General features: G+C 43.0%; 3 protein-coding genes across 3 annotated transcripts; all 3 read right to left on the reverse strand.

Moving 5' to 3' along the window:
* Window positions 1–1194: 1194 nt before the first annotated feature.
* Window positions 1195–5157, reverse strand: LOC311261880 (UDP-glucuronosyltransferase 2C1-like; the record flags this gene model as incomplete). Its single annotated transcript, XM_084360893.1, has 6 exons — window positions 1195–1486; window positions 1832–2051; window positions 2665–2752; window positions 3773–3904; window positions 4060–4208; window positions 4434–5157. The coding sequence occupies 6 exons, from the start codon at window positions 5155–5157 to the stop codon at window positions 1195–1197; spliced, it is 1605 nt and encodes a 534-aa protein (XP_084217019.1).
* Window positions 5158–6959: 1802 nt separating this feature from the next.
* On the reverse strand, window positions 6960–11103 carry LOC311261881 (UDP-glucuronosyltransferase 2C1-like; the record flags this gene model as incomplete). The annotated part of the gene is made up of 6 exons (XM_084360894.1): window positions 6960–7251; window positions 7597–7816; window positions 8668–8755; window positions 9780–9911; window positions 10068–10216; window positions 10380–11103. 6 exons carry the CDS (start codon window positions 11101–11103, stop codon window positions 6960–6962), a joined length of 1605 nt encoding a protein of 534 aa, XP_084217020.1.
* Window positions 11104–13027: 1924 nt separating this feature from the next.
* Window positions 13028–26738, reverse strand: LOC311261391 (UDP-glucuronosyltransferase 2A2-like). Its single transcript, XM_084359958.1, has 6 exons — window positions 25985–26738; window positions 25638–25786; window positions 25351–25482; window positions 24435–24522; window positions 13894–14113; window positions 13028–13528 (listed from the first exon to the last, which is right to left on the reverse strand). The coding sequence occupies exons 1-6, from the start codon at window positions 26706–26708 to the stop codon at window positions 13237–13239; spliced, it is 1605 nt and encodes a 534-aa protein (XP_084216084.1). The 5' UTR covers window positions 26709–26738; the 3' UTR covers window positions 13028–13236.
* Between the last annotated feature and the right edge of the window lie 475 nt (window positions 26739–27213).

Raw genomic sequence — 27213 nt, forward strand, 5'->3', positions numbered from 1 at the left:
GATTTCAGCTAAATGGGCTTGGATACATGGAAAAGTTCTTGTCAAACACCCAGAGAAACATGTATCTGCTGTGCTTTTCGTTGATCATAACAAAAGCAATGAAAGTAAAAATTATATCAGAAGGCACATGTTGAAGTTGTCATTTCAGAACTTCCTTTTACACTGAGGGAATGATTCAGAAGCATCGCTATGAAAAACAAGTGAAAACCAAACTTCAATAACTTTTTGCACTTCGTGAAATATCAAGTCAGGCTCTTGTCTGACCCAATTTTGGAGGATATTCAAACCACAGAAAAATGAATGCATAGCAGAAGGGATGTGTGTATATAGTAAAACAAAAGTTGTAATGAAACAACTTTACTATAAATGTTCTCTGCTATTACTAGAACACAAAAAGAAAATAAATAGAAATAGAAAAAAAAACATAGTCTGACTTACTGGATTTAGGGTGTTGGTATAAAACAGACAAGTGTTACAAGTGTCAAGTAAGTCCCTGTCGTCTGGTAAAAAGATTGATCCCATCTGCAAGCTTTACCCTATTTTAGAGGTTGACTGTATAGAGTAGGTGGAAGGCTGTCCCGGACTGCAATGTCAGAAGAGAGCAAACAACCAATCATCTTGGATCATACTCTTAATGAGCAAGCACTTGACAACAGCGGGGAGGAAAAACTGCCATCTTTATTCTCAAACACATACATAAACAGATAATACATGGCAGGAGAATTTATATCCTCCTCAGGTTGAGAGAAAGAAAGGTATTAGATCACTTTCCTGTGTGACATTATGAATTGATCGTGACATTATTATCATTTCATGTGTGAGGCAAGCAGAGCAGTTCACTGAGAAGTGGAACATTCACTGGACAAAGACTCAATTCAAGTTTACAAGTCATGTTTATATCCAAAATGTCACATTATAGACCTTAACGCTGACTGGTGCAATGATCTGGCTACAATTTAGCACACTGACCATATATTGTCCAGTCATATGCTAGGTTTAAACCTAGTCTTGTTTGAATTTCTCTTACATTTCTTTGCCCTAATTAGTTGTAATGACAATTACTCGTCCCAAATCACAAATTCCAGTCAGGGCATTGTGGTTCATTACATGCTTTAGCCAAACTGGACAACCAGTGGACTGTTTGTTTTTTTTCACCCATCAGTTCTTTACACAACCACTTTTGAATTCAGTGAGTTACTCAGCTTTTCTCTTTCTTTTTGTCTTTCCGTTTCTGCCACAGCACATCCGTAAACAGAAACTGCAGGTCTTGATGAAGATAATTATGAGGAGCAGAACCATGGCGAGGAGGAAGACCAGGACATCCAGGCTGTGATACTGGTACCAGGTGAGCTCATGGGCCTGGACCCTCAGGTGCTGGGCCCCTTTGTTTCTCATGGTGAACTCGATCCAGAATACCGACTCATCCAGAGGGCTCACTGGTCTGTCGTGGTGGATACTGGACAGCCACATGGCGTTTTTCTTGTACCTATGAACGTGGATATACAAGTGTGAAAACGTGGATAAATGTGTTACGTTTTTTGAATTTTTATACTTCAGTTTCTTTTCCTCCACAAGAGTGGGGATAAAAAGGAATTAAGTTATATTTTAAGAACAGGGAAGCCATTAAACAGACCTGCCAAGCGGTACACATTTTGACATTGAAGTAAGCTGGTACATAATACATAAATAGATTGTGATGCCTTGTGAACTTTACCAATTGTGCAGTACTTTTCAAGTCTAATAGCAAGAGGCAGCAGTAATACATCAATATGCGTGTAGCCTGCCAAAAACCAAAAGAAGAAGAAGAGGAATGGTAGATATGAGAACTTACGATTTGTCATTGATGACAGTATTGATTGCATCTCTCAGGTCTTCAGTCTTCATAAAGTTCAATTCCACGGTAGTCGCAACTCCTTTAGCCTTCATATGGACCATGTTGTCTGGCTGGTCACCGAACAGGGGGATGCCCACCATGGGGACACCGTGGTAGATAGCCTCATAAATCCCATTTGCGCCACCATGGGTGATGAAAGCTCTGGTCTTGGGGTGACCTGATAGGGTAACAAAAATCATGAAACACATTGTGTATCCAGAAAGTATTCAGACCCCATTTACTTTTCATTTTCAAAATTCATTTTTTTTGTCTCAGCCTTATACTTACTATACTATTTTTCCTCATCAGTGAACACTCAGTACCCCATAATGATAAAGTGAAAACAGTTTACTAAAATTGTTTGCAGGTTTTTAAAAGAAAAATTTAAATATGACATTGACATAAATATTCAGACCATTAACTCAGTACTTGGTTGAAACACCTTTGGCAGTGATCACATGTTGGGTCTTTTTGGGTACGATACAACAAGCTTTGTACACCTTGATTTCAGGTCTCTCAAGAGGCAGGCAGTTAATGCCCAGAGGGGAATTAACTGCTTGTACAAGACACCCTCATCTGGCCCTCATACTGCATGAAATGATGGGCGCCACTTGGGTTGCCAGATCCAGCCCACCAGAATAGAATGAACTGTGGCCTGGATTTGCTCTTGGCTGACATGTGGCCATGGTATTGCCTGCTTGTGGCTCAGATTTGGCAAACAGGAGTGGCTGCACCAATTTTCGCTATCTTGGTTGGACCTCATGGCTTGGTTTTTATAAGGTTTTACTCACCCAGTAGGTCATTCTGAGGGATCCAGTCAAATAACCTAGTGTTGGCACCCAGAGTCTGTGGTTTTGCTCCACTGTATCTCCACAGCACCTTTAAACAATGGCAAAACCCCTGTTAGACTAACAGAGTGCTGATTTTATGTCATAATACGCAGTACATTTAAAAATACATGCTGAAAGAATAAGGGAGAAGGGTTGTAGTTTGACACTTCTTTGGTTGGTCTTGGTTGGTGGTTTTGGTACATATAAAATCTATCCAGTATGATTTGTTACTGTCCCTCATGTTTAATAAGATCTCATCTGAATCCTCTCCAACAAATCTTCTTAAATGGTATATATGTTTCATGACCTGTCCCAGTTTCCAGACTCAACCAGAAAAAAACTGCCATGTCATTATAACTTTAATACATAACTACAAATCAAGTGTTACAGTTGACCTCCTGTGTTATCATAAGCTGATAAACTTCTAACCCTGCACAAAGGTGCTAGGTTTTACTGAATGCCAACATTATATCAAAATCATTTTTCATACTTTACCTTACTTCAGATGGTAGTACATCATTGTTAACATGTTGTTGACTATGAACTATAATGTTTGAAGATGAAACCAAAAAACCTTTAGCTTTATTAAGTTAAAAGTTATAATAGACCCATAGGCTTGCAGCTGCTTTGCCATGTGACACCGCTGAATGTTTACTTGGATGGCTTGCCTATGTTAAGATACTTTCAAGTCCCTGCAAATGTATTTTCTACTGAAATAAATGACTGCCCAGTTTGCTGTTAAAGCTGTCAGTAGAAATGTGAAAGTACAAATAATCTGCAATCAATCAGCTAAAACATGGAAATATACGACAGAACACTCTCATACGATCGGGTGTTTAAGGGTTTAAGGGTCATTCAAGTTAATGCCAGTTGGCACATAGAGATCGTCCTCTGCTCTTTTTTGGCCTTCTGTCTTTTTTTGGATAGTAGAGAGGCAGGCAGGAAACGGGTGAGAGGGGTATGACATGTAATGAAGGTCGACCTTTGACTCTGGCTAGAATTGAACTTGCAAAGGTTGTGACCATGCACTGTAGCCAATCTGCTACCAAGGTGCTCCAATGCCACTGACCTTTTGTGGGATCTGAGCGAGGGCCGATGCGACCATGTTTGCCTTCTCCGTGGTGATGTTCTTGATGAATGATCCCAAAGTAAAGACCACGACGCCAGCGTCTCCAGAACTCTGCACAAACTTTTCCATATCCTACAGGAAGAGAAACATTATCTCAATACAAACCAACCAGCTATTTATTTTATTTCTCTGCAGTTTAGTGGCTGATTCTCTACATTGTGTAATCAGAAATACTGTGTTGGTGTAATAATAGATTAATAGGCCTGTGATAGCAGAGACAGCCCTACCTTTGGTAAAGGTTTAGCAGGTCTGCAGTGGATCCCACCAACAAATTTGAAGTTGGGGAGGAACGGACGAGGGAAATCAAAATCCCAGTAGGTTCGCATCAACCAGATGTCTGCTCTACCCATCAACTCACGGGCACTGGTGGGTTTTCCTGTCACATGTAATGGGACGACAGCCAACCATTGCAAAGTATCACCCATACTTCAAATGAGATAGATAATTTTCAAATTGACTTCAATTATGAAATTGAAATCAAAATCAAATCAATGAAAGATCATTGTAATTTATCAAAAGCAATTAAATTATCATTGAACTTTGTGTTGTCCATAGAAAATGTGTTGTCACACACAGTGCTTCTTGTTCCTGAGTTACCCACCTTTTACTTCAGAGTAGTGTTTATCTAATTCTGGCCGAAAAATATAATCAAACACAGCATCCTGCAGTGCGTAGAAGAGGAAGTTCCACACTCTCTCCCAGAAGTCCATCTTATCCGTCAGTTTGCTCGTAGCGCCGGGGACAAAGGAAGGTGGAGCAGGTAGCTGACCACACATTCTCTCAAAGTTATGGGCCATGGAAAAGCGCAGGGAGAGAACCAGGGGGATGCCCAAAATGTCTGCTGTTAACTCACTTCCCGGGTAGATGGGGTCAGCCAGGAGAAGGTCATATTTTCCCTCCTTCAGCCTCTTCATTATGGTATCTGATTTCACCACGCCATCCAAATACTTCAAAGAGTACTGCAGGTTGTTCTTCATCATACCTGTGAATTTGATGTATATTTCTAAGTAGCTCATATGAGGCATCTCATATATGATGAAGTGAAGCATGTTGTCCATCATCTTCTGCATGTCCTCCATTGAGACAGAGACTTTAAAGGGTTCGTAGCTAAAGCGGGAAGGCTCACTTTTGTTCATGTACATGGACGTGCTTGGAACCAAAACAGTCACCTGGTGTCCCCTGTCCACCAGCGTCTCCAGCACAGGCTTCATGTTAATCCAGTGGCTGCCTTCAGTGTACCACACCAGGATATTCCCTCCATTTGCACTCCATGTCACACAAAGTACCAGCAGGACGCAAACGGAGAGACGCTCTCCGAGTTTCATGGTGGCTGTTTGTCATGGGGAGAGTGTACACTGACCTGATCGTTTTTAAAAGACTCTTGTAGAAAAGTAATGATTAACTAAACTCTGGCTCATTGCTCCTCTTTGTGCTGCATGACACATTAGATAACGAACACAGCCCAAACAAATGGTTTGAGGTGAAGGGTAACAGATGTAAAATGAATAGTTAGTAGAATAATCTGTAACCTGTACTAGAAATCCGCATATAGGAAATCTACAAATTTGACTTGTTGTTTTACCGACCATAAGAAAGGCAATGCAGGTGAAAATATGACCACGACAAAAATCATCACCTCAAAAAGACAATTCAGTGCTATTTTCATTAAATCACCATGAGGCACACTTAAGCAGTGCTGCACTTGTACTGTGGACTCCGTACATAGGGTGCACACTGACAGGTGAGCTGTCCAGGTGCCCGAGAAATGGGATCTATGATGATTATTATTATTAATATTGTAATAAAATACTGAAAATAATAAAGAAATTAAATTTTTGATAATTGTTATATCAATCTTGTAATAAAAACATCTCAAATAATCTGTAAATAAATCATTAGCTTAATCAACTAATCAAAAGTAGAATCATGAATTGATTACAAGCAGCAACACCAGAGGCCAAGCTATCAACTCTTTCTGAACAGGCACATTTTAAACAGGCACTGCAGCAGTGGGCTTTAATGAAGACAGTGTTTGAGCCATTTCAGTAGTGGCCAATAGGTGGTGCCACTGTATGGGTGGCCATGGAAGTCCAGCACTTGTAGGACTAATTGATACAGATGTTGGTGATGCAACACCAAAGGGCAAGCTAACCTCCAAGAGAAATACCTGTTTTTAAAGGTGATCCTTTCGAATTCAAAGTAAGAATATGCAAGAATTTTCATGTGGTTTTGAGGGTATTATGCTGATAGTAGCTTGCAATATTGTGGAAACATTTACCTTTATTACCTCTTTATTAAGAGATTATTACCCCATTAATGTCGCCATTTGCAACGGCATACAATGCTTTTATGCAGGTTTGACAGAAGCAAAGATTTTACATATTTATTTAAAGATTTATTGCCCTGTCGTCTAGTAAAAAGATTGATCCCATCAGCAAGCTTTACCCTATTTTAGAGGATGGACTGTATAGAGTAGGTGGAAGGCTGTCCCAGACTGCAATGCCAGAAGAGAGCAAACAACCAATCACCCTGGATCATACTCTTTATGAGCAAGCACTTGACAACAGCGGGGAGGAAAAACTGCCATCTTTATTCTCAAACACATACATAAACAGATAATACATGGCAGGAGAATTTATATCCTCCTCAGGTTGAGAGAAAGAAAAGTATTAGATCACCCTGTATAAACTAGTTGTTTAACTTTTCCAATTACTATTAGTGTCATTTGTGTGATCATTCTTCATCATATATACAAAAGGTTTTTTTTGGGTTTTGTTTTGTTTTTCAAATCAAGCATTTTGCAAATTGGAAAACTGGAGATGAACATTTATATCCAAAATGTGACATTATAGACCTTAACACTGACTGGTGCAATGATCTGGTTACAGTTTAGCACACTGACCATATATTGTCCAGTCATATGCTAGGTTTAAACCTAGTCTTGTTTGAATTTCTCTTAAATTTCTTTACCTTAATTAGTTGTAGTGACAATTACTCGTCCCAAATCACAAATTCCAGTCGGGGCATTGTGGTTCATTACATGCTTTAGCCAAACTGGACAACCAGTGGACTGTTTGTTTTTTTTCACCCATCAGTTCTTTACACAACCACATTTGAATTCAGTGAGTTACTCAGCTTTTCTCTTTCTCTTTGTCTTTCCCTTTCTGCCACAGCACATCCGTAAACAGAAACTGCAGGTCTTGATGAAGATAATTACGAGGAGCAGAATCATGGCGAGGAGGAAGACCAGGACATCCAGGCTGTGATACTGGTACCAGGTGAGCTCATGGGCCTGGACCCTCAGGTGCTGGGCCCCTTTGTTTCTCATGGTGAACTCGATCCAGAATACCGACTCATCCAGAGGGCTCACTGGTTTGTCGTGGTGGATACTGGACAGCCACATGGCGTTTTCCTTGTACCTATGAACGTGGATATACAAGTGTGAAAACGTGGATAAATGCATTATGGTCTTTTAATTTTTATGCTTCAGTTTCTTTGCCTCCACAAGAGTGGGGATAATAAGGAATTAAGTTTCATTTTAAGAACAGGGAAGCCATTAAACAGACCTGCCAAACAGTATACATTTTGACATTGAAATAAGCTGGTACATAATACATAAATAGATTGTGATGCCTTGTGAACTTTACCAATTGTGCAGTACTTTTCAAGTCTAATAGCAAGAGGCAGCAGTAATACATCAATATGCATGTAGCCTGCCAAAAACCAAAAGAAGAAGAAGAGGAATGGTAGATATGAGAACTTACGATTTGTCATTGATGACAGTATTGATTGCATCTCTCAGGTCTTCAGTCTTCATAAAGTTCAATTCCACAGTAGTCGCAACTCCTTTAGCCTTCATATGGACCATGTTGTCTGGCTGGTCACCGAACAGGGGGATGCCCACCATGGGGACACCATGGTAGATAGCCTCATAAATCCCATTTGCGCCACCATGGGTGATGAAAGCTCTGGTCTTGGGGTGACCTGATAGGGTAACAAAAATCATGAAACACATTGTGTATCCAGAAAGTATTCAGACCCCATTTACTTTTCATTTTCATAATTCATTTTTTTTTGTCTCAGCCTTATAATTATCAATTTGTTCCTGTGAACACAGTTTACTAAAATTGTAAAAGAAAAATCTAAATATCACATTGACATAAATATTCAGACCATAAACTCAGTACTTGATTGAAACACCTTTGGCAGTGATCACATGTTGGGTCTTTTTGGGTACGATACAACAAGCTTTGTACACCTGGATTTCAGGTCTCTCAAGAGATGTCTCATTGTGCTCTGGCTGAACCACTCATGGACATTCACAGTATTGTCCCTAAGCCTGTCCTGTGTTGTCTTGACTGTGTGCTTGGAGTCATTGTCCTTTCAGAAGGTGAACCTTAGGCCCAGTCTGAGGTCCTGAGCCCTGTGGACCAGGTTTTCATTAACAATATCTCTGTACTTTTCACTGTTCAGCTTTCCATTCACCCTGACCAGTACCTGAGTCCTTGACACCGTTTTGCTGCCTTCCAAAAGTCTGTGTTTCGACACAGTCTTGTCTCTGAACTCTACAGGCAGTTAATTCCCAGAGGGGAATTAACTGCTTGTACAAGACACCCTCATCTGGCCCTCATACCGCATGAAATGATGGCCGCCACTTGGGCTGCCAGATCCAGCCCACCAGAATAGAATGAACTGTGGCCTGGATTTGCCCTTGGCTGACATGTGGCCATGGTATTGCCTGCTTGTGGCTCAGATCTGGCAAACAGGAGTGGCCGCACCAATTTTCGCTATCTTGGTTGGACCTCATGGCTTGGTTTTTGTAAGGTTTTACTCACCCAGTAGGTCATTCTGAGGGATCCAGTCAAATAACCTAGTGTTGGCACCCAGAGTCTGTGGTTTTGCTCCACTGTATCTCCACAGCACCTTTAAACAATGGCAAAACCCCTGTTAGACTAACAGAGTGCTAATTTTATGTCATAATACGCAGTACATTTAAAAATACATGCTGAAAGAATAAGGGAGAAGGGTTGTATTTTGACACTTCTTTGGTTTGTCTTGTGGTTTTGGTGTACATATAAAATCTATCCAGTATGATTTGTTACTGTCCCTCATGTTTAATAAGATCTCATCTGCATCCTCTCCAACAACTTTTCTTAAATGGTATATATGCCTCATGACCTGTCTCAGTTTCCAGACTCAACCAGAAGAAAACTGCCATGTCATTATAACTTTAATACATAACTACAAAGTCGGTTTCTAGTGTTACAGTTGATCTCCTATCTTATCATAAGCTCATAAACTTCTAACCCTGCACAAAGGTGCTGGCTTTTATTGAATGCCAACATGATATCAAAAACATTTTTCATACTTTACCTTACTTCAGATGGTAGTACATCATTGTTAACATGTTGTTGACTATGAACTATAATGTTTGAAGATGAAACCAAAACATCTTTAGCTTTATTAAGTTAAAAGTTATAATAGACCCATAGGCTTGCAGCTGCTTTGCCATGTGACACCACTGAATATTTACTTTGATGGCTTGCCTATGTTCAGATACTTTCAAGTCCCTGCAAATGTATTTTCTACTGAAATAAATGACTGCCCAGTTTGCTGTTAAAGCTGTCAGTAGAAATGTGAAAGTACAAATAATCAGCAAACAATCAGCTAAAACATGGAATTATACAACAGAACACTCTCATACGATCGGGTGTTTAAGGGTTTAAGGGTCATTCAAGTTAATGCCAGTTGGCACATAGAGATCGTCCTCTGCTCTTTTTTGGCCTTTTGTCTTTTTTTGGATAGTAGAGAGGCAGGCAGGGATTGGGTGAGAGGGGTATGACACGTAATAAAGGTCAACCTGCGACCCTGGCTAGAATTGAACTTGCAAAGGTTGTGACCATGCACTGTAGCCAATCTGCTACCAAGGTGCTCCAATGACACTGACCTTTTGTGGGATCTGAGCGAGGGCCGATGCGATCATGTTTGCCTTCTCCGTGGTGATGTTCTTGATGAATGATCCCAAAGTGAAGACCACAACGCCAGCGTCTCCAGAACTCTGCACAAACTTTTCCATATCCTACAGGAAGAGAAACATTATCTCAATACAAACCAACCAGCTATTTCTTTTCTTTTCTCTGCAGTTTAGTGGCTGATTCTTCTCATTGTGTAATCAGAAATACTGTGTTGGTGTAATAATAGATTAATAGGCCTGTGATAGTGGAGACAGCCCTACCTTTGGTAAAGGTTTAGCAGGTCTGCAGTGGATCCCACCAACAAATTTGAAGTTGGGGAGGAACGGACGAGGGAAATCAAAATCCCAGTAGGTTCGCATCAACCAGATGTCTGCTCTACCCATCAACTCACGGGCACTGGTGGGTTTTCCTGTCACATGTAATGGGACGACAGCCAACCATTGCAAAGTATCACCAATACTTCAGATGAGATAGATAATTTTCAAATTGACTTCAATTATCAAATTGAAATCAAAATCAAATCAATAAAAGATCATGTCAAACACAGTGCTTCTTGTTCCTGAGTTACTCACCTTTGACTTCAGAGTAGTGTTTATCTAATTCTGGCCAAAGCAAGTAATCAAACACAGCATCCTGCAGTGCGTAGAAGAGGAAGTTCCACACTCTCTCCAAGAAGTCCATCTCATCCGTCAGTTTGCTCATAGCGCCAGGGACAAAGGAAGGTGGAGCAGGTAGTTGACCACACATTCTCTCCCAGTTATGGGCCATGGAAAAGCGCAGGGAGAGAACCAGGGGGATGCCCAAAATGTCTGCTGTTAACTCACTTCCCGGGTAGATGGGGTCAGCCAGGAGAAGGTCATATTTTCCTTCCTTCAGCCTCTTCATTATGGTTTCTGATTTCACCACACCATCCAAATACTTCAAAGAGTACTGCATGTTGTCCTTTATCATACCTGTGAATTTGATGTATATTTCTAAGTAGCTCATATGAGGCATCTCATATATGGAGAAGTAAAGCATCTTGTCCATCATCTTCTGCATGTCCTCCATTGAAACAGAGACTTTAAAGGGTTCGTAGCTAAAGCGGGAAGGCTCACTTTTGTTCATGAACATGGATGCGCTCGGAACCAAAACAGTCACCTGGTGTCCCCTGTCCACCAGCGTCTCCAGCACAGGCTTCATGTTAATCCAGTGGCTGCCTTCAGTGTACCACACCAGGATATTCCCTCCATTTGCACTCCATGTCACACAAAGTACCAGCAGGACGCAAACGGAGAGACGCTCTCCGAGTTTCATGGTGGCTGTTTGTCATGGGGAGAGTGTACGCTGACCTGATCGTTTTTAAAAGACTCTTGTAGAAAAGTAATGATTAACTAACTCCTTCTCATTGCTCCTCTTTGTGCTGCATGACACATTAGATAACGAATACAGCCCAAGCAAATGGTTTGAGGTGAAGGGTAACAGCTGTAAAATGAATAGTTAGTAGTATAATCTGTAACCTTTACTAGAAATCCACATATAGGAAATCCACAGATTCTACTTGTTAGCTTTGGACAGATGGAGTTAAAAGACACAATAAGATAATGATTTTAGCTAAATGGACTTGGAAAAGTGGAATTTGGACACAGCAACTATCTTGTATAGCACCCAGAGAAACCTGGTTGTGCTTTGTTTTACTGACCATAAGAAAAGCAATGCAGGTGAAAATATCACCATAGCAAAAATCATCACCTACAACTATACTGTAAGTCCCTGAAAAGACAATTCAGTGCTATTTTCATTATATCACTGGAAGGCACACTTAAACAGTGCTGCACTTGTACTGTGGACTCCGTACATAGGGTGCACACTAACAGGTGAGCTGTCCAGGTGCCTGAGAAATAGGATCTATTATTACTATTATTGTTATTATTATTATTATTATTATTATTATTGTAAATATCAAAATATTTTTTTTTATTAATTTTGCTTAATTAATTGTTATATCAATCTTGTAATAAAAACATCTCAAATAATCTGTAAATAAATCATTAGGTTAATCAACTAATCAATAGAATAATCTTGAATTGATTACAAGCAGCAATACCAGAGGCCAAGCTATCAACTCTTTCTGAACAGGCACATTTTAAACAGGCACTGCAGCAGTGAGTTTTAATGAAGACAATGTTGGAGCCATTTCAGTAGTGGCCAATAGGTGGTGCCACTGTATGGGTGGCCATGGAAGTCCAGCACTTGTAGGACTAATTGATACAGATGTTGGTGATGCAACACCAAAGGGCAAGCTAACCTCCAAGAGAAATACCTGTTTTTAAAGGTGATCCTTTCGAATTCAAAGGATATACAAGCCGGTTCAACGAAATGTGACTGCATGTATTTTCCTGAAAGATACATTAAAGGACTTTGTACAAATCTGTTTACACATGAGTACTGAGAGAGGTTTTTTGAAACAGCCAAATCCCTCATACAAGAGCATTGTGGCAGCGAAAAAACAGTCACAGCTGCTTCTCAACTGGCCTGTTCTTAAGGCTGGAAATATTGTCTGATTTACAGGACATGACTGCTAATGTCCAAGTTGTCATCCCAAAACTTCCCTTTAAACTGAGGGAATGATTCAGAAGATGTTTATGAAAAAGAAAAATGCAAACCAAACTTCAGTGACTTTTTGCACTTTGTCAAACATCAAGCCAAGCTGTTTCCAGGTAGAAATTGCATTAATTTGTAATGGTAATTACTAATTTTGACTTCCAAGAATTTTCATGTGATTTTGAGGGTATTGTGCTGATGGTAGCTTCCAATATTGTGGTTACATTAACCTTTATTACCTCTTGATTATAAGATTATTACCCCATTGATGTCACCATTTACATCGGCAGTGGCATACAATGCTTTAATGCAGATTTGACAGAAGCAAAGATTTTACATATTTATTTAAAGATTTATTGCCCTGTCGTCTAGTAAAAAGATTGATCCCATCAGCAAGCTTTACCCTATTTTAGAGGATGGACTTTATAGATTAGGTAGAAGGCTGTCCCAGACTGCAATGCCAGAAGAGAGCAAACAACCAATCATCCTAGATCATACTCTTAATGAGCAAGCACTTGACAACAGTGGGGAGGAAAAACTGCCATCTTTATTCTCAAACAGATAATACATGGCAGGAGAATGTATATCCTCCTCAGGTTGAGAGAAAGAAAGGTATTGTGATCTGGCACACTGACCGTATATTGTCCAGTCATATGCTAGGTTTAAACCTAGTCTTGTTTGAATTTCTCTTAAATTTCTTTGCCCTAATTAGTTGTAGTGACAATTACTCGTCCCAAATCACAAATTCCAGTCGGGGCATTGTGGTTCATTACATGCTTTAGCCAAACTGGACAACCAGTTTTTCACCCATCAGTTATTTACACAACCACTTTTGAATTCAGTGAGTTATTCAGCTTTTCTCTTTCTCTTTGTCTTTCCCTTTCTGCCACAGCACAGCCATAAACAGAAACTGCAGGTCTTGATGAAGATAATTACGAGGAGCAGAACCATGGCGAGAAGGAAGACCAGGACATCCAGGCTTTGATACTGGTACCAGGTGAGCTCATGGGCCTGGACCCTCAGGTGCTGGGCCCCTTTGTTTCTCATGGTGAACTCGATCCAGAATACCGACTCATCCAGAGGGCTCACTGGTCTGTCGTGGTGGATACTGGACAGCCACATGGCGTTTTCCTTGTACCTATGAACATGGATATACAAGTGTGAAAACGTGGATAAATGTGTTACGTTTTTTGAATTTTTATACTTCAGTTTCTTTTCCTCCACAAGAGTGGGGATAAAAAGGAATTAAGTTATATTTTAAGAACAGGGAAGCCATGAAACAGACCTGCCAAACAGTACACATTTTGACACTGAAGTAAGCTGGTACATAATACATAAATAGATTGTGATGCCTTGTGAACTTTACCAATTGTGCAGCACTTTTCAAGTCTAATAGCAAGAGGCAGCAGTAATACATCAATACGCGTGTAGCCAAAAGAACAAGAAGAGGAATGCTAGAAAATGATTTTTCAATACCTTGTGTAGGTAGATATGAGAACTTACGATTTGTCATTGATGACAGTATTGATTGCATCTCTCAGGTCCTCAGTCTTCATAAAGTTCAATTCCACAGTAGTCGCAACTCCTTTAGCCTTCATATGGACCATGTTGTCTGGCTGGTCACCGAACAGGGGGATGCCCACCATGGGGACACCATGGTAGATAGCCTCATAAATCCCATTTGTGCCACCATGGGTGATGAAAGCTCTGGTCTTGGGGTGACCTGATAGGGTAACAAAAATCATGAAACACATTGTGCATCCAGAAAGTATCCAGACCCCTTTACTTTTCTTATTTATTTATTTTGTTTGTCTCAGCCTTATACTTAGTTTAATTCATTTTTCCCTCATCAGTGAACACTCAGTACCCCATAATGATTAAGTGAAAACAGTTTGTTAAAATTGTTTGCATTTTTTTAAAAGAAAAATCCAAATATCACATTGACATTAGCGTCAATGACGTGACACAAATTCTTTTTGTGTTCTTATGGTTCAGTTGAATTTAAAAAGGTTAAAATTTGAAAATAAATGTACACATTACTTGCATATATTCTCTTTTTGAAGACCTCATCTAAAATTTCTGGATTTAATCAATTCTCAGAGAATATTCAGGGGATAATGGCAAAAATGTCAATGAGGTGTAACCATAAAAACTGCGTACTAAATAGTTTAACTTCTCAATAAAACACCCTATCAACTAGTTTGGCATAATCTTACATTTGTGTTGTTTAATAATGAATAAAATAAATGGAACACCATTGTTCTGAATATTATAAATAATTTGGGGAATTGTGTCTGTCAAGTCAACTTCCTAAAGTGTCAAGGTGGTGTAACCAACATTCAAGGAGCCATTTTGTTAATTTGTGCAAGAAGGTTAGTGACAGGAAATTATATCACAGACAAGGACCCCTGATTAGCCTTACTGCTGCATGACGAGGTTAGTAACTCTCTTTGAAATCTTGATAATTTGACATTTTTAGGGTATGGTCAGGTGTGCTTAGGGTTACATGTCAAATGGTATGACCCCAGGAAACATTTATCATTCATAATAATTGCAAAAATAAGTATTTATTTAAAAAAATGTTTTTGAAATCTTCACACGAAGGCCATGTGCTTACATAGGTTTCCATCATAATGCCTGTTAAATTCGAATTTGAATTGAAATGTCAAATGGTGTAACCAGTTACACCATCAGACTTTTATTACAGTCCTTTTGGTTAGAGGCCGATTTTGTCAAATATCAGTAGTTTATGATGCTGATTAAAGATGTAATATGAACTAACTTACTATGTGGAACTATTTTTAAGTGTTAAGTGTTATATTTATTATGAAGAAGTGGTGATTTATCCACAACTGTATTATCAAAGCTGTGTTTAGCTTAAATATATATTTGTATTCCATTCACTTACAATTTTAAGCAATATGTAGTGCAATATATGTAATTTCATAATGTAGCAGAATGAAGTGGGTGAACAGTGACAATGTTGAACATGAACAGCAGCTTTAAAAAGACTTAAAACTCAAATAATATGAGAATTGTCCAACTACGTTGCCTTAAAACAGAAAAATACGACTCCCCCAGGAGGGATTCACCTGCCCTTGGACAACTTCTGCCCTGAGACCAGAGGAGACAGTTGACTCCCTTTTTTCCAACCACGTTGCCTTAAAACAGAAAAATACGACTTCTGACCTGAGACCAGGAGGGATTCACCTGCCCTCAGACAACATTGTGGGAAACAATGGCCTCTGCCCTAGGACCAGATGAGACTAAACAACCATGAGGAAAATCCTACAAAACATCTTCTGCCCTTTTGTCCAACTATGTTGCCCTGAGAACAGAAAAATACGACTTCTGCCCTGAGACCAGGAGGGATATACCTGCCCTCGGACAACTTCTGCCCTGGGACCAGGAGGGATTCACCTGCCCTTGGACAACTTCTGCCCTGAGACCAGAAGAGACAGTCGACACCCTTTTTTCCAACTACGTTGCCTTAAAACAGAAAAATACGACTTCTGCCCTGAGACCAGGAGGGATTCATCTGCCCTCAGACAACTTCTGCCCTGAGACCAGAAGAGATTCACCTGCCCTCGGACAACTTCTAACCTGGGACCAGGAGGGATTCACCTGCCCTCAGACAACTTCTGCCCTGAGACCAGGAGAGATTCACCTGCCCTCGGACAACTTCTGCCCTGGGACCAGGAGGGATTCATCTGCCCTCAGACAACTTCTGCCCTGAGACCAGGAGGGATTCACCTGCCCTTGGACAACTTCTGCCCTGAGACCAGAAGAGACAGTTGACGCCCTTTTTTCCAACTACGTTGCCTTAAAACAGAAAAATACGACTTCTGCCCTGAGACCAGGAGGGATTCACCTGCCCTCAGACAACATTGTGGGAAACAATGGTCTCTGCCCTGGGACAAGATGAGACTAAACTGCCATGAGGAAAATCCTACAAAACAACTTCTGCCCTGAGACCAGGAAGGATTCACCTGCCCTCAGACAACTTCTGCCCTGAGACCAGGAGAGATTCACCTGCCCTTGGTCAACTTCTGCCCTGAGACCAGGAGAGACAGTTGACTCCCTTTTTTCCAACTATGTTGCCTTAAAACAGAAAAATACGACTTCTGCCCTGAGACCAGGAGGGATTCACCTGCCCTCAGACAACTTCTGCCCTGAGACCAGGAGGGATTCACCTGCCCTTGGACAACTTCTGCCCTGAGACCAGAAGAGACAGTTGACGCCCTTTTTACCAACTACGTTGCCTTAAAACAGAAAAATACGACTTCTGCCCTGAGACCAGGAGGGATTCACCTGCCCTCAGACAACATTGTGGGAAACAATGGTCTCTGCCCTGGGACAAGATGAAACTAAACTGCCATGAGGAAAATCCTACAAAACAACTTCTGCCCTGAGACCAGGAAGGATTCACCTGCCCTCAGACAACTTCTGCCCTGAGACCAGGAGAGATTCACCTGCCCTTAGACAACTTCTGCCCTGAGACCAGGAGGGATTCACCTGCCCTTGGACAACTTCTGCCCTGGGACCAGGAGGGATTCACCTGCCCTTGGACAACTTCTGCCCTGAGACCAGAAGAGACAGTCGACACCCTTTTTTCCAACTACGTTGCCTTAAAACAGAAAAATACGGCTTCTGCCCTGGGACCAGGAGGAATTCATCTGCCCTCAGACAACCTCTGCCCTGAGACCAGGAGGGATTCACCTGCCCTTGGACAACTTCTGCCCTGAGACCAGAAGAGACAGTTGACGCCCTTTTTTCCAACTATGTTGCCTTAAAACAGAAAAATACGACTTCTGCCCTGAGACCAGGAGGGATTCACCTGCCCTCAGACAACATTGTGGGAAACAATGGTCTCTGCCCTCGGACAACTTCTAACCTGGGACCAGGAGGGATTCACCTGCCCTCAGACAACTTCTGCCCTGAGACCAGGAGAGATTCACCTGCCCTCGGACAACTTCTGCCCTGGGACCAGGAGGAATTCATCTGCCCTCAGACAACCTCTGCCCTGAGACCAGGAGGGATTCACCTGCCCTCGGACAACTTCTGCCCTGGGACCAGGAGGGATTCACCTGCCCTTGGACAACTTCTGCCCTGAGACCAGAAGAGACAGTCGACACCCTTTTTTCCAACTACGTTGCCTTAAAACAGAAAAATACGACTTCTGCCCTGAGACCAGGAGGGATTCATCTGCCCTCAGACAACTTCTGCCCTGAGACCAGAAGAGATTCACCTGCCCTCGGACAACTTCTAACCTGGGACCAGGAGGGATTCACCTGCCCTCAGACAACTTCTGCCCTGAGACCAGGAGAGATTCACCTGCCCTCGGACAACTTCTGCCCTGGGACCAGGAGGGATTCATCTGCCCTCAGACAACTTCTGCCCTGAGACCAGGAGGGATTCACCTGCCCTTGGACAACTTCTGCCCTGAGACCAGAAGAGACAGTTGACGCCCTTTTTTCCAACTACGTTGCCTTAAAACAGAAAAATACGACTTCTGCCCTGAGACCAGGAGGGATTCACCTGCCCTCAGACAACATTGTGGGAAACAATGGTCTCTGCCCTGGGACAAGATGAGACTAAACTGCCATGAGGAAAATCCTACAAAACAACTTCTGCCCTGAGACCAGGAAGGATTCACCTGCCCTCAGACAACTTCTGCCCTGAGACCAGGAGAGATTCACCTGCCCTTAGACAGCTTCTGCCCTGGGACCAGGAGGGATTCACCTGCCCTTGGACAACTTCTGCCCTGAGACCAGAAGAGACAGTCGACACCCTTTTTTCCAACTACGTTGCCTTAAAACAGAAAAATACGACTTCTGCCCTGAGACCAGGAGGGATTCATCTGCCCTCAGACAACTTCTGCCCTGAGACCCGGAGGGATTCACCTGCCCTTGGACAACTTCTGCCCTGAGACCAGGAGAGACAGTTGACTCCCTTTTTTCCAACTATGTTGCCTTAAAACAGAAAAATACGACTTCTGCCCTGAGACCAGGAGGGATTCACCTGCCCTCAGACAACATTGTGGGAAACAATGGTCTCTGCCCTGGGACAAGATGAGACTAAATTGCCATGAGGAAAATCCTACAAAACAACTTCTGCCCTGAGACCAGGAAGGATTCACCTGCCCTCAGACAACTTCTGCCCTGAGACCAGGAGGGATTCACCTGCCCTCGGACAACTTCTGCCCTGGGACCAGGAGGGATTCACCTGCCCTCAGACAACTTCTGCCCTGACACCAGGAGAGATTCACCTGCCCTCAGACAACTTCTGCCCTGAGACCAGGAGGGATTCACCTGCCCTCAAACAACTTCTGCCCTGAGACCAGAAGAGACAGTTGGCACACTATTTTCCAACTACGTTGCCTTAAAACAGAAAAATACCACTTCTGCCCTGAGACCAGGAGGGATTCGCCTGCCCTCAGGCAAAATTGTGGGAAACAATGGTGTCTGCCCTGGGACCAGATGAGACTAAACAGCCATGAGGAAAATCCTACAAAACAACTTCTGCCCTTTTGTGCAACTACGTTGCCCTGAGAACAGAAAAATATGACTTCTGCCCTGAGACCAGGAGAGGTTCACCTGCCCTCGGACAACTTCTGCCCTGAGACCAGAAGAGACAGTTGACACCCTTTTTTCCAACTATGTTGCCTTAAAACAGAAAAATACGACTTCTGCCCTGAGACCAGGATGGATTCACCTGCCCTCAGACCACTTCTGCCCTGAGACCAGGAGAGATTCACCTGCCCTCGGACAACTTCTGCCCTGAGACCAGGAGGGATTCATCTGCCCTCAGACAACTTCTGCCCTTAGTCCAGGAGGGATTCACCTGCCCTCAGACAACTTCTGCCCTGAGACCAGAAGAGACAGTTGACGCCCTTTTTTCCAACTACGTTGCCTTAAAACAGAAAAATACGTCTTCTGCCCTGAGACCAGGAGGGATTCACCTGCCCTCAGACAACTTCTGCCCTGAGACCAGGAGAGACAGTTGACTCCCTTTTTTCCAACTATGTTGCCTTAAAACAGAAAAATACGACTTCTGCCCTGAGACCAGGAGGGATTCACCTGCCCTCAGACAAAATTGTGGGAAACAATGGTCTCTGCCCTGGGACAAGATGAGACTAAACTGCCATGAGGAAAATCCTACAAAACAACTTCTGCCCTGAGACCAGGAAGGATTCACCTGCCCTCAGACAACTTCTGCCCTGAGACCAGGAGAGATTCACCTGCCCTTAGACAACTTCTGCCCTGAGACCAGGAGGGATTCACCTGCCCTCAGACAACTTCTGCCCTGAGACCAGGAGAGATTCACCTGCCCTTGGACAACTTCTGCCCTGAGACCAGGAGAGACAGTTGACTCCCTTTTTTCCAACTACGTTGCCTTAAAACAGAAAAATACGACTTCTGCCCTGAGACCAGTAGGAATACACCTGCCCTCAGACAACTTCTGCCCTGAGACCAGGAGGGATTCACCTGCCCTCGAACAACTTCTGCCCTGAGACCAGGAGGGATTCACCTGCCCTCAGACAACTTCTGCCCTGAGACCAGGAGAGATAGTTGACGCCCTTTTTTCCAACTACGTTGCCTTAAAACAGAAAAATACGACTTCTGCCCTCAGACCAGTAGGAATACACCTGCCCTCAGACAACTTCTGCCCTGAGACCAGGAGGGATTCACCTGCCCTTGGACAACTTCTGCCCTGAGACCAGGAGAGATAGTTGACTCCCTTTTCTCCTACTATGTTGCCTTAAAACAGAAAAATACGACTTCTGTCCTGAGACCAGGAGGGATTCACCTGCCCTCAGACAACATTGTGGGAAACAATGGTCTCTGCCCTGGGACAAGATGAGACTAAACTGCCATGAGGAAAATCCTACAAAACAACTTCTGCCCTGAGACCAGGAAGGATTCACCTGCCCTTAGACAACTTCTGCCCTGAGACCAGGAGAGATTCACCTGCCCTTAGACAACTTCTGCCCTGAGACCAGGAGTGATTCACCTGCCCTCAGACAACTTCTGCCCTGAGACCAGGAGGGATTCACCTGCCCTCAAACAACTTCTGCCCTGAGACCAGAAGAGACAGTTGGCACACTATTTTCCAACTACGTTGCCTTAAAACAGAAAAATACCACTTCTGCCCTGAGACCAGGAGGGATTCGCCTGCCCTCAGGCAAAATTGTGGGAAACAATGGTGTCTGCCCTGGGACCAGATGAGACTAAACAGCCATGAGGAAAATCCTACAAAACAACTTCTGCCCTTTTGTCCAACTACGTTGCCCTGAGAACAGAAAAATATGACTTCTGCCCTGAGACCAGGAGAGGTTCACCTGCCCTCGGACAACTTCTGCCCTGAGACCAGAAGAGACAGTTGACACCCTTTTTTCCAACTACGTTGCCTTAAAACAGAAAAATACGACTTCTGCCCTGAGACCAGGATGGATTCACCTGCCCTCAGACCACTTCTGCCCTGAGACCAGGAGGGATTCACCTGCCCTCGGACAACTTCTGCCCTGGGACCAGGAGGGATTTACCTGCCCTCAGACAACTTCTGCCCTGAGACCAGGAGAGATTCACCTGCCCTCGGACAACTTCTGCCCTGGGACCAGGAGGGATTCATCTGCCCTCAGACAACTTCTGCCCTTAGTCCAGGAGGGATTCACCTGCCCTCAGACAACTTCTGCCCTGAGACCAGAAGAGACAGTTGACGCCCTTTTTTCCAACTACGTTGCCTTAAAACAGAAAAATACGACTTCTGCCCTGAGACCAGGAGAGACAGTTGACTCCCTTTTTTCCAACTATGTTGCCTTAAAACAGAAAAATACGACTTCTGCCCTGAGACCAGGAGGGATTCACCTGCCCTCAGACAAAATTGTGGGAAACAATGGTCTCTGCCCTGGGACAAGATGAGACTAAACTGCCATGAGGAAAATCCTACAAAACAACTTCTGCCCTTTTGTTCAACTACGTTGCCCTGAGAACAGAAAAATATGACTTCTGCCCTGAGACCAGGAGAGGTTCACCTGCCCTCGGACAACTTCTGCCCTGAGACCAGAAGAGACAGTTGACACCCTTTTTTCCAACTATGTTGCCTTAAAACAGAAAAATACGACTTCTGCCCTGAGACCAGGATGGATTCACCTGCCCTCAGACCACTTCTGCCCTGAGACCAGGAGGGATTCACCTGCCCTCGGACAACTTCTGCCCTGGGACCAGGACGGATTTACCTGCCCTCAGACAACTTCTGCCCTGAGACCAGGAGAGATTCACCTGCCCTCGGACAACTTCTGCCCTGGGACCAGGAGGGATTCATCTGCCCTCAGACAACTTCTGCCCTTAGTCCAGGAGGGATTCACCTGCCCTCAGACAACTTCTGCCCTGAGACCAGAAGAGACAGTTGACGCCCTTTTTTCCAACTACGTTGCCTTAAAACAGAAAAGTACGACTTCTGCCCTGAGACCAGGAGGGATTCACCTGCCCTCAGACAACTTCTGCCCTGAGACCAGGAGAGACAGTTGACTCCCTTTTTTCCAACTATGTTACCTTAAAACAGAAAAATACGACTTCTGCCCTGAGACCAGGAGGGATTCACCTGCCCTCAGACAACTTCTGCCCTGAGACCAGGAGGGATTCACCTGCCCTTGGACAACTTCTGCCCTGAGACCAGGAGAGACAGTTGACTCCCTTTTTTCCAACTACGTTGCCTTAAAACAGAAAAATACGACTTCTGTCCTGATACCAGGAGGGATTCACCTGCCCTCAGACAACATTGTGGGAAACAATGGTCTCTGCCCTGGGACAAGATGAGACTAAACTGCCATGAGGAAAATCCTACAAAACAACTTCTGCCCTGAGACCAGGAAGGATTCACCTGCCCTCAGACAACTTCTGCCCTGAGACCAGGAGAGATTTACCTGCCCTTAGACAACTTCTGCCCTGAGACCAGGAGTGATTCACCTGCCCTCGGACAACTTCTGCCCTGGGACCAGGAGGGATTCACCTGCCCTTGGACAACTTCTGCCCTGAGACCAGAAGAGACAGTTGGCACACTATTTTCCAACTACGTTGCCTTAAAACAGAAAAATACGACTTCTGCCCTGAGACCAGGAGGGATTCATCTGCCCTCAGACAACTTCTGCCCTGAGACCAGAAGAGATTCACCTGCCCTCGGACAACTTCTAACCTGGGACCAGGAGGGATTCACCTGCCCTCAGACAACTTCTGCCCTGAGACCAGGAGAGATTCACCTGCCCTCGGACAACTTCTGCCCTGGGACCAGGAGGGATTCACCTGCCCTCAGACAACTTCTGCCCTGAGACCAGGAGGGATTCACCTGCCCTCAGGCGACTTCTGCCCTGAGACCAGGAGGGATTCACCTTCCCTCAGACAACTTCTGCCCTGGGACCGGGAGGGATTCACCTGCCCTCAGACAACTTCTGCCCTGAGACCAGGAGGGATTCACCTGCCCTTGGACAACTTCTGCCCTGAGACCAGGGGAGACAGTTGACTCCCTTTTTTCCAACTATGTTGCCTTAAAACAGAAAAATACGACTTCTGCCCTGAGACCAGGAGGGATTCACCTGCCCTCAGACAAAATTGTGGGAAACAATGGTCTCTGCCCTGGGACAAGATGAGACTAAACTGCCATGAGGAAAATCCTACAAAACAACTTCTGCCCTGAGACCAGGAAGGATTCACCTGCCCTCAGACAACTTCTGCCCTGAGACCAGGAGGGATTCGCCTGCCCTCAGACAAAATTGTGGGAAACAGTTGACTCCCTTTTGTCCAACCATGTTGCCTTAAAACAGAAAAATACGACATCTGCCCTGAGACCAGGAGGGATTCACCTGCCCTCAGACAAAATTGTGGGAAACAATGGTCTCTGCCCTGGGACCAGATGAGACTAAACAGCCATGAGGAAAATCCTACAAAACAACTTCTGCCCTTTTGTCCAACTACGTTGCCCTGAGAACAGAAAAGTATGACTCCTGCCCTGAGACCAGGAGAGGTTCACCTGCCCTTAGACAACTTCTGCCCTAAGACCAGGAGGGATTCACCTGCCCTCAGACAACTTCTGCCCTGAGACCAGAGGAGACAGTTGACTCCCTTTTGTCCAACTATGTTGCCTTAAAACAGAAAAACAGGAATTCTGCCCTGAGACCAGTTTTTTGTTCATTGAAAATAGTAAAAAAAAAGTTCAGTTGACCTTGTTCACTGTCATGCTTGATTTTTAGTGCCAGTTTCTTCAACAAACAATGGCCTTTGACTGTAGAAGCAACATAGTCAGGTGGTAACTGCTTTGTGTCAATTGGTGTAACCAGTATTTTTCATAAAAATATTATAATATACAGGAAAAGTCATGTGGAATAAGATGTAATCATCTATTGCAATGTATTAACATATATTTTTTTACAGTTTATACATAATTTGTCAAATATTATTTAGAAAGCACAGTGTTTTCAGCATTTGTCCTGCTCTATATTGCAAAAACGCATACAATTTTAATTTAAAATAATCCTAATAAAATCTATTTTCATGTGATATTTTAAAATTAAGTAACTGTTTCATAAGTACACTTGCATACACTCTAGGTGGAAATAAATATTTAATATTTCTCATTTTGTTGTGGTTACACCACTTGGCAATCAGTCTTACCTTTCGTAAAAAATAGTTGCTATTTCAAATTACATGAAACCAACATAAATACAAAATATACATTTTAGCAAACCTGATGCAAGCTTTTAAAACATTTTTTAAAAACATTTTTGAATTGCTCAAAATGCAAACCCTTATTTGTCACTGACCCATAAATATTCAGGCCATTAACTCAGTACTTAGTTGAAACACCTTTGGCAGTCATCACATCTTGGGTCTTTTTGGGTATAATGCAACAAGCTTTGTACACATGAATTTCAGGTCTCTCAAGAGATGAGGCCAGTTCTGGTTTATTCAGTTTGCTCTTGGCTGACATGTGGCTAAATGAGGATTACTACTGAGGCCTCCTCTGTAGGTTTTTATAAAAGTTGTACTCACCCAGTAGGTCATTCTGAGGGATCCAGTCAAATAACCTAGTGTTGGCACCCAGAGTCTCTGGTTTTGTTCCACTGTATCTCCACAGCACCTTTCAACAATAGCAAAACCCCTGTTAGACTAACAGAGTGCTAATTCTTAAATGGTATATATGCCTTACGACCTGTCTCAGTTTCCAGACTCAACCAGAAGAAAACTGCCATGTCATTATAACTTGAATACATAACTACAAATCAAGTGTTACAGTTGACCTCCTATCTTATTATAAGCTGATAAACTTCTAACGCTGCACAAAGGTGCTGGCTTTTATTGAATGCCAACATGATATCAAAATCATTTTTCATACTTACCTTACTTCAGATGGTAGTACATCATTGTTAACATGTTGTTGACTATGAACTATAATGTTTGAAGATGAAACCAAAAAACCTTTAGTTTTAAGTTAAAAGTTATAATAGACCCATAGGCTTGCAGCTGCTTTGCCATGTGACACCATTGAATGTTTACTTTGATGGCTTGCCTATGTTCAGATACTTTCAAGTCCCTGCAAATGTATTTTCTACTGAAATAAATGACTGCCCAGTTTGCTGTTAAAGTTGTCAGTAGAAATGTGAAAGTACAAATAATCTGCAATCAATCAGCTAAAACATGGAATTATACAACAGAACACTCATACGATCGGGTGTTTAAGGGTTTAAGGGTCATTCAAGTTATTCCAGTTGGCACATAGAGATCTTCCTCTGCTCTTTTTTGGCCTCTTTGGCTTTTTTTGGATAGTAGAGAGGCAGGCAGGAAATGGGTGAGAGGGGTATGACACGTAATAAAGGTCGACCTGTGACTCTGGCTAGAATTGAACTTGCAAAGGTTGTGACCATGCACTGTAGTCAATCTGCTACCAAGATGCTCCAATGACACTGACCTTTTGTGGGATCTGAGCGAGGGCCGATGCGATCATGTTTGCCTTCTCCGTGGTGATGTTCTTGATGAATGATCCCAAAGTAAAGACCACGACGCCAGCGTCTCCAGAACTCTGCACAAACTTTTCCATATCCTACAGGAACAGAAACATTATCTCAATACAAACCAACCAGCTATTTATTTTCTTTCTCTGCAGTTTAGTGGCTGATTCTCCTCATTGTGTAATCAGAAATACTGTGGTGGTGTAATGAAAGATTAATAGGCCTGTGATAGTGGAGATAGCCCTACCTTTGGTAAAGGTTTAGCAGGTCTGCAGTGGATCCCACCAACAAATTTGAAGTTGGGGAGGAATGGACGAGGGAAATCAAAATCCCAGTAGGTTCGCATCAACCAGATATCTGCTCTACCCATCATCTCACGTGCACTGGTGGGTTTTCCTGTCACAAGTAATGGACGACAGCCAACCATTGCAAAGTATCCCCAATACTTCAGATGAGATAGATAATTTTCAAATTGACTTCAATTATCAATTTTAAATCAAATCAATAAAAGATCATTTCAATTTATCAAAAGTAATTAAATTATCATTGAACTTTGTGTTGTCACACAGTGCTTCTTGTTCCTGAGTTACCCACCTTTTACTTCAGAGTAATATTTATCTAATTCTGGCCAATATATGTAATCAAACACAGCATCCTGCAGTGCGTAGAAGAGGAAGTTCCACACTCTCTCTGAGAAGTCCATCTTATCCGTCAGTTTGCTCATAGCGCCGGGGACAAAGGAAGGTGGAGCAGGTAGCTGACCACACAGTCTCTCCCAGTTATGGGCTATGGAAAAGCGCAGGGAGAAAACCAGGGGGATGCCCAAAATGTCTGCTGTTAACTCACTTCCCGGGTAGATGGGGTCAGCCAGGAGAAGGTCATATTTTCCCTCCTTCAGCCTCTTCATTATGGTTTCTGATTTCAGCACGCCATCCAAATACTTCAAAGAGTATAGCAGGTTGTTCTTCATCATACCCGTGAATTTGATGTATATTTCTAAGTAGCTCATATGAGGCATCTCATATATGGAGAAGTGAAGGATCTTTTCCATTATCCTCTGCATGTCCTCCATTGAGACGGAGATGTTGAAGGGTTCATAGCTAAAGCGGGAAGGCTCACTTTTGTTCATGAACATGGATGTGCTCGGGACCAAAACTGTCACCTGGTGTCCCCTGTCCACCAGCGTCTCCAGCACAGGCTTCATGTTAATCCAGTGGCTGCCTTCAGTGTACCACACCAGGATATTCCCTCCATTTGCACTCCATGTCACACAAAGTACCAGCAGGACGCAAACGGAGAGACGCTCTCTGTGCTTCATGGTGGCTGTTTGTCAGGGGGAAATCCTGATGTGACCTGATAGTTTTTAAAAGGTGCTGTAGAAAAATAATGATTAACTTTACAAGACTGAACTCTGGCTCGTAGCTCCCCTTAATGCTGCATGACACATACCCAGCAGAACACAAGGAGAGATATGCTGCCCCAGCTTCATGGTACCTTTTTGTCCGCAGTGAAGTTTGCTGTGACCTGATCCTTCTATGATAAAAAGAAATATCCAAGTAATCATTAACTAAACAAAAATAGCGGCTGTAATGTTAACAGGAAGTACTAAACAACAAGAATGGTCTCTATCCTGTACTAGAAATCCACAACAGAAAGTAAAAATAGACTCCAGACACTCAGATTGTAGTTGTTAGCTGTGGAGAGGTGGAGTAAAATGACAAAAACGAGTAATGATTTCAGCTACATGGGCTGGGGCACTCTGAGGAAATTGTGTGTGCATGTGTGTGATTGTTAGAGTTCCCTCTGCATACCATTGAAGTGAG

Source organism: Pagrus pagrus (assembly GCF_965226575.1).
Source record: "Pagrus pagrus genome assembly, chromosome: 8".
Lineage (NCBI taxonomy): Eukaryota > Metazoa > Chordata > Actinopteri > Spariformes > Sparidae > Pagrus > Pagrus pagrus.

Excerpts from the sequence above, each read along its gene's own strand:
- LOC311261391 (XM_084359958.1), bottom strand. The coding sequence starts at position 26,708 with ATGAAGCACAGAGAGCGTCTCTCCGTTTGCGTCCTGCTGGTACTTTGT. Across the intron at positions 25,787-25,984 it reads ATATTACTCTGAAGTAAAAG|GAAAACCCACCAGTGCACGT; the intron begins GTGGGTAACTCA and ends TACTTGTGACAG. Across the intron at positions 14,114-24,434 it reads CCCTCAGAATGACCTACTGG|GTCACCCCAAGACCAGAGCT; the intron begins GTGAGTACAACT and ends TTACCCTATCAG.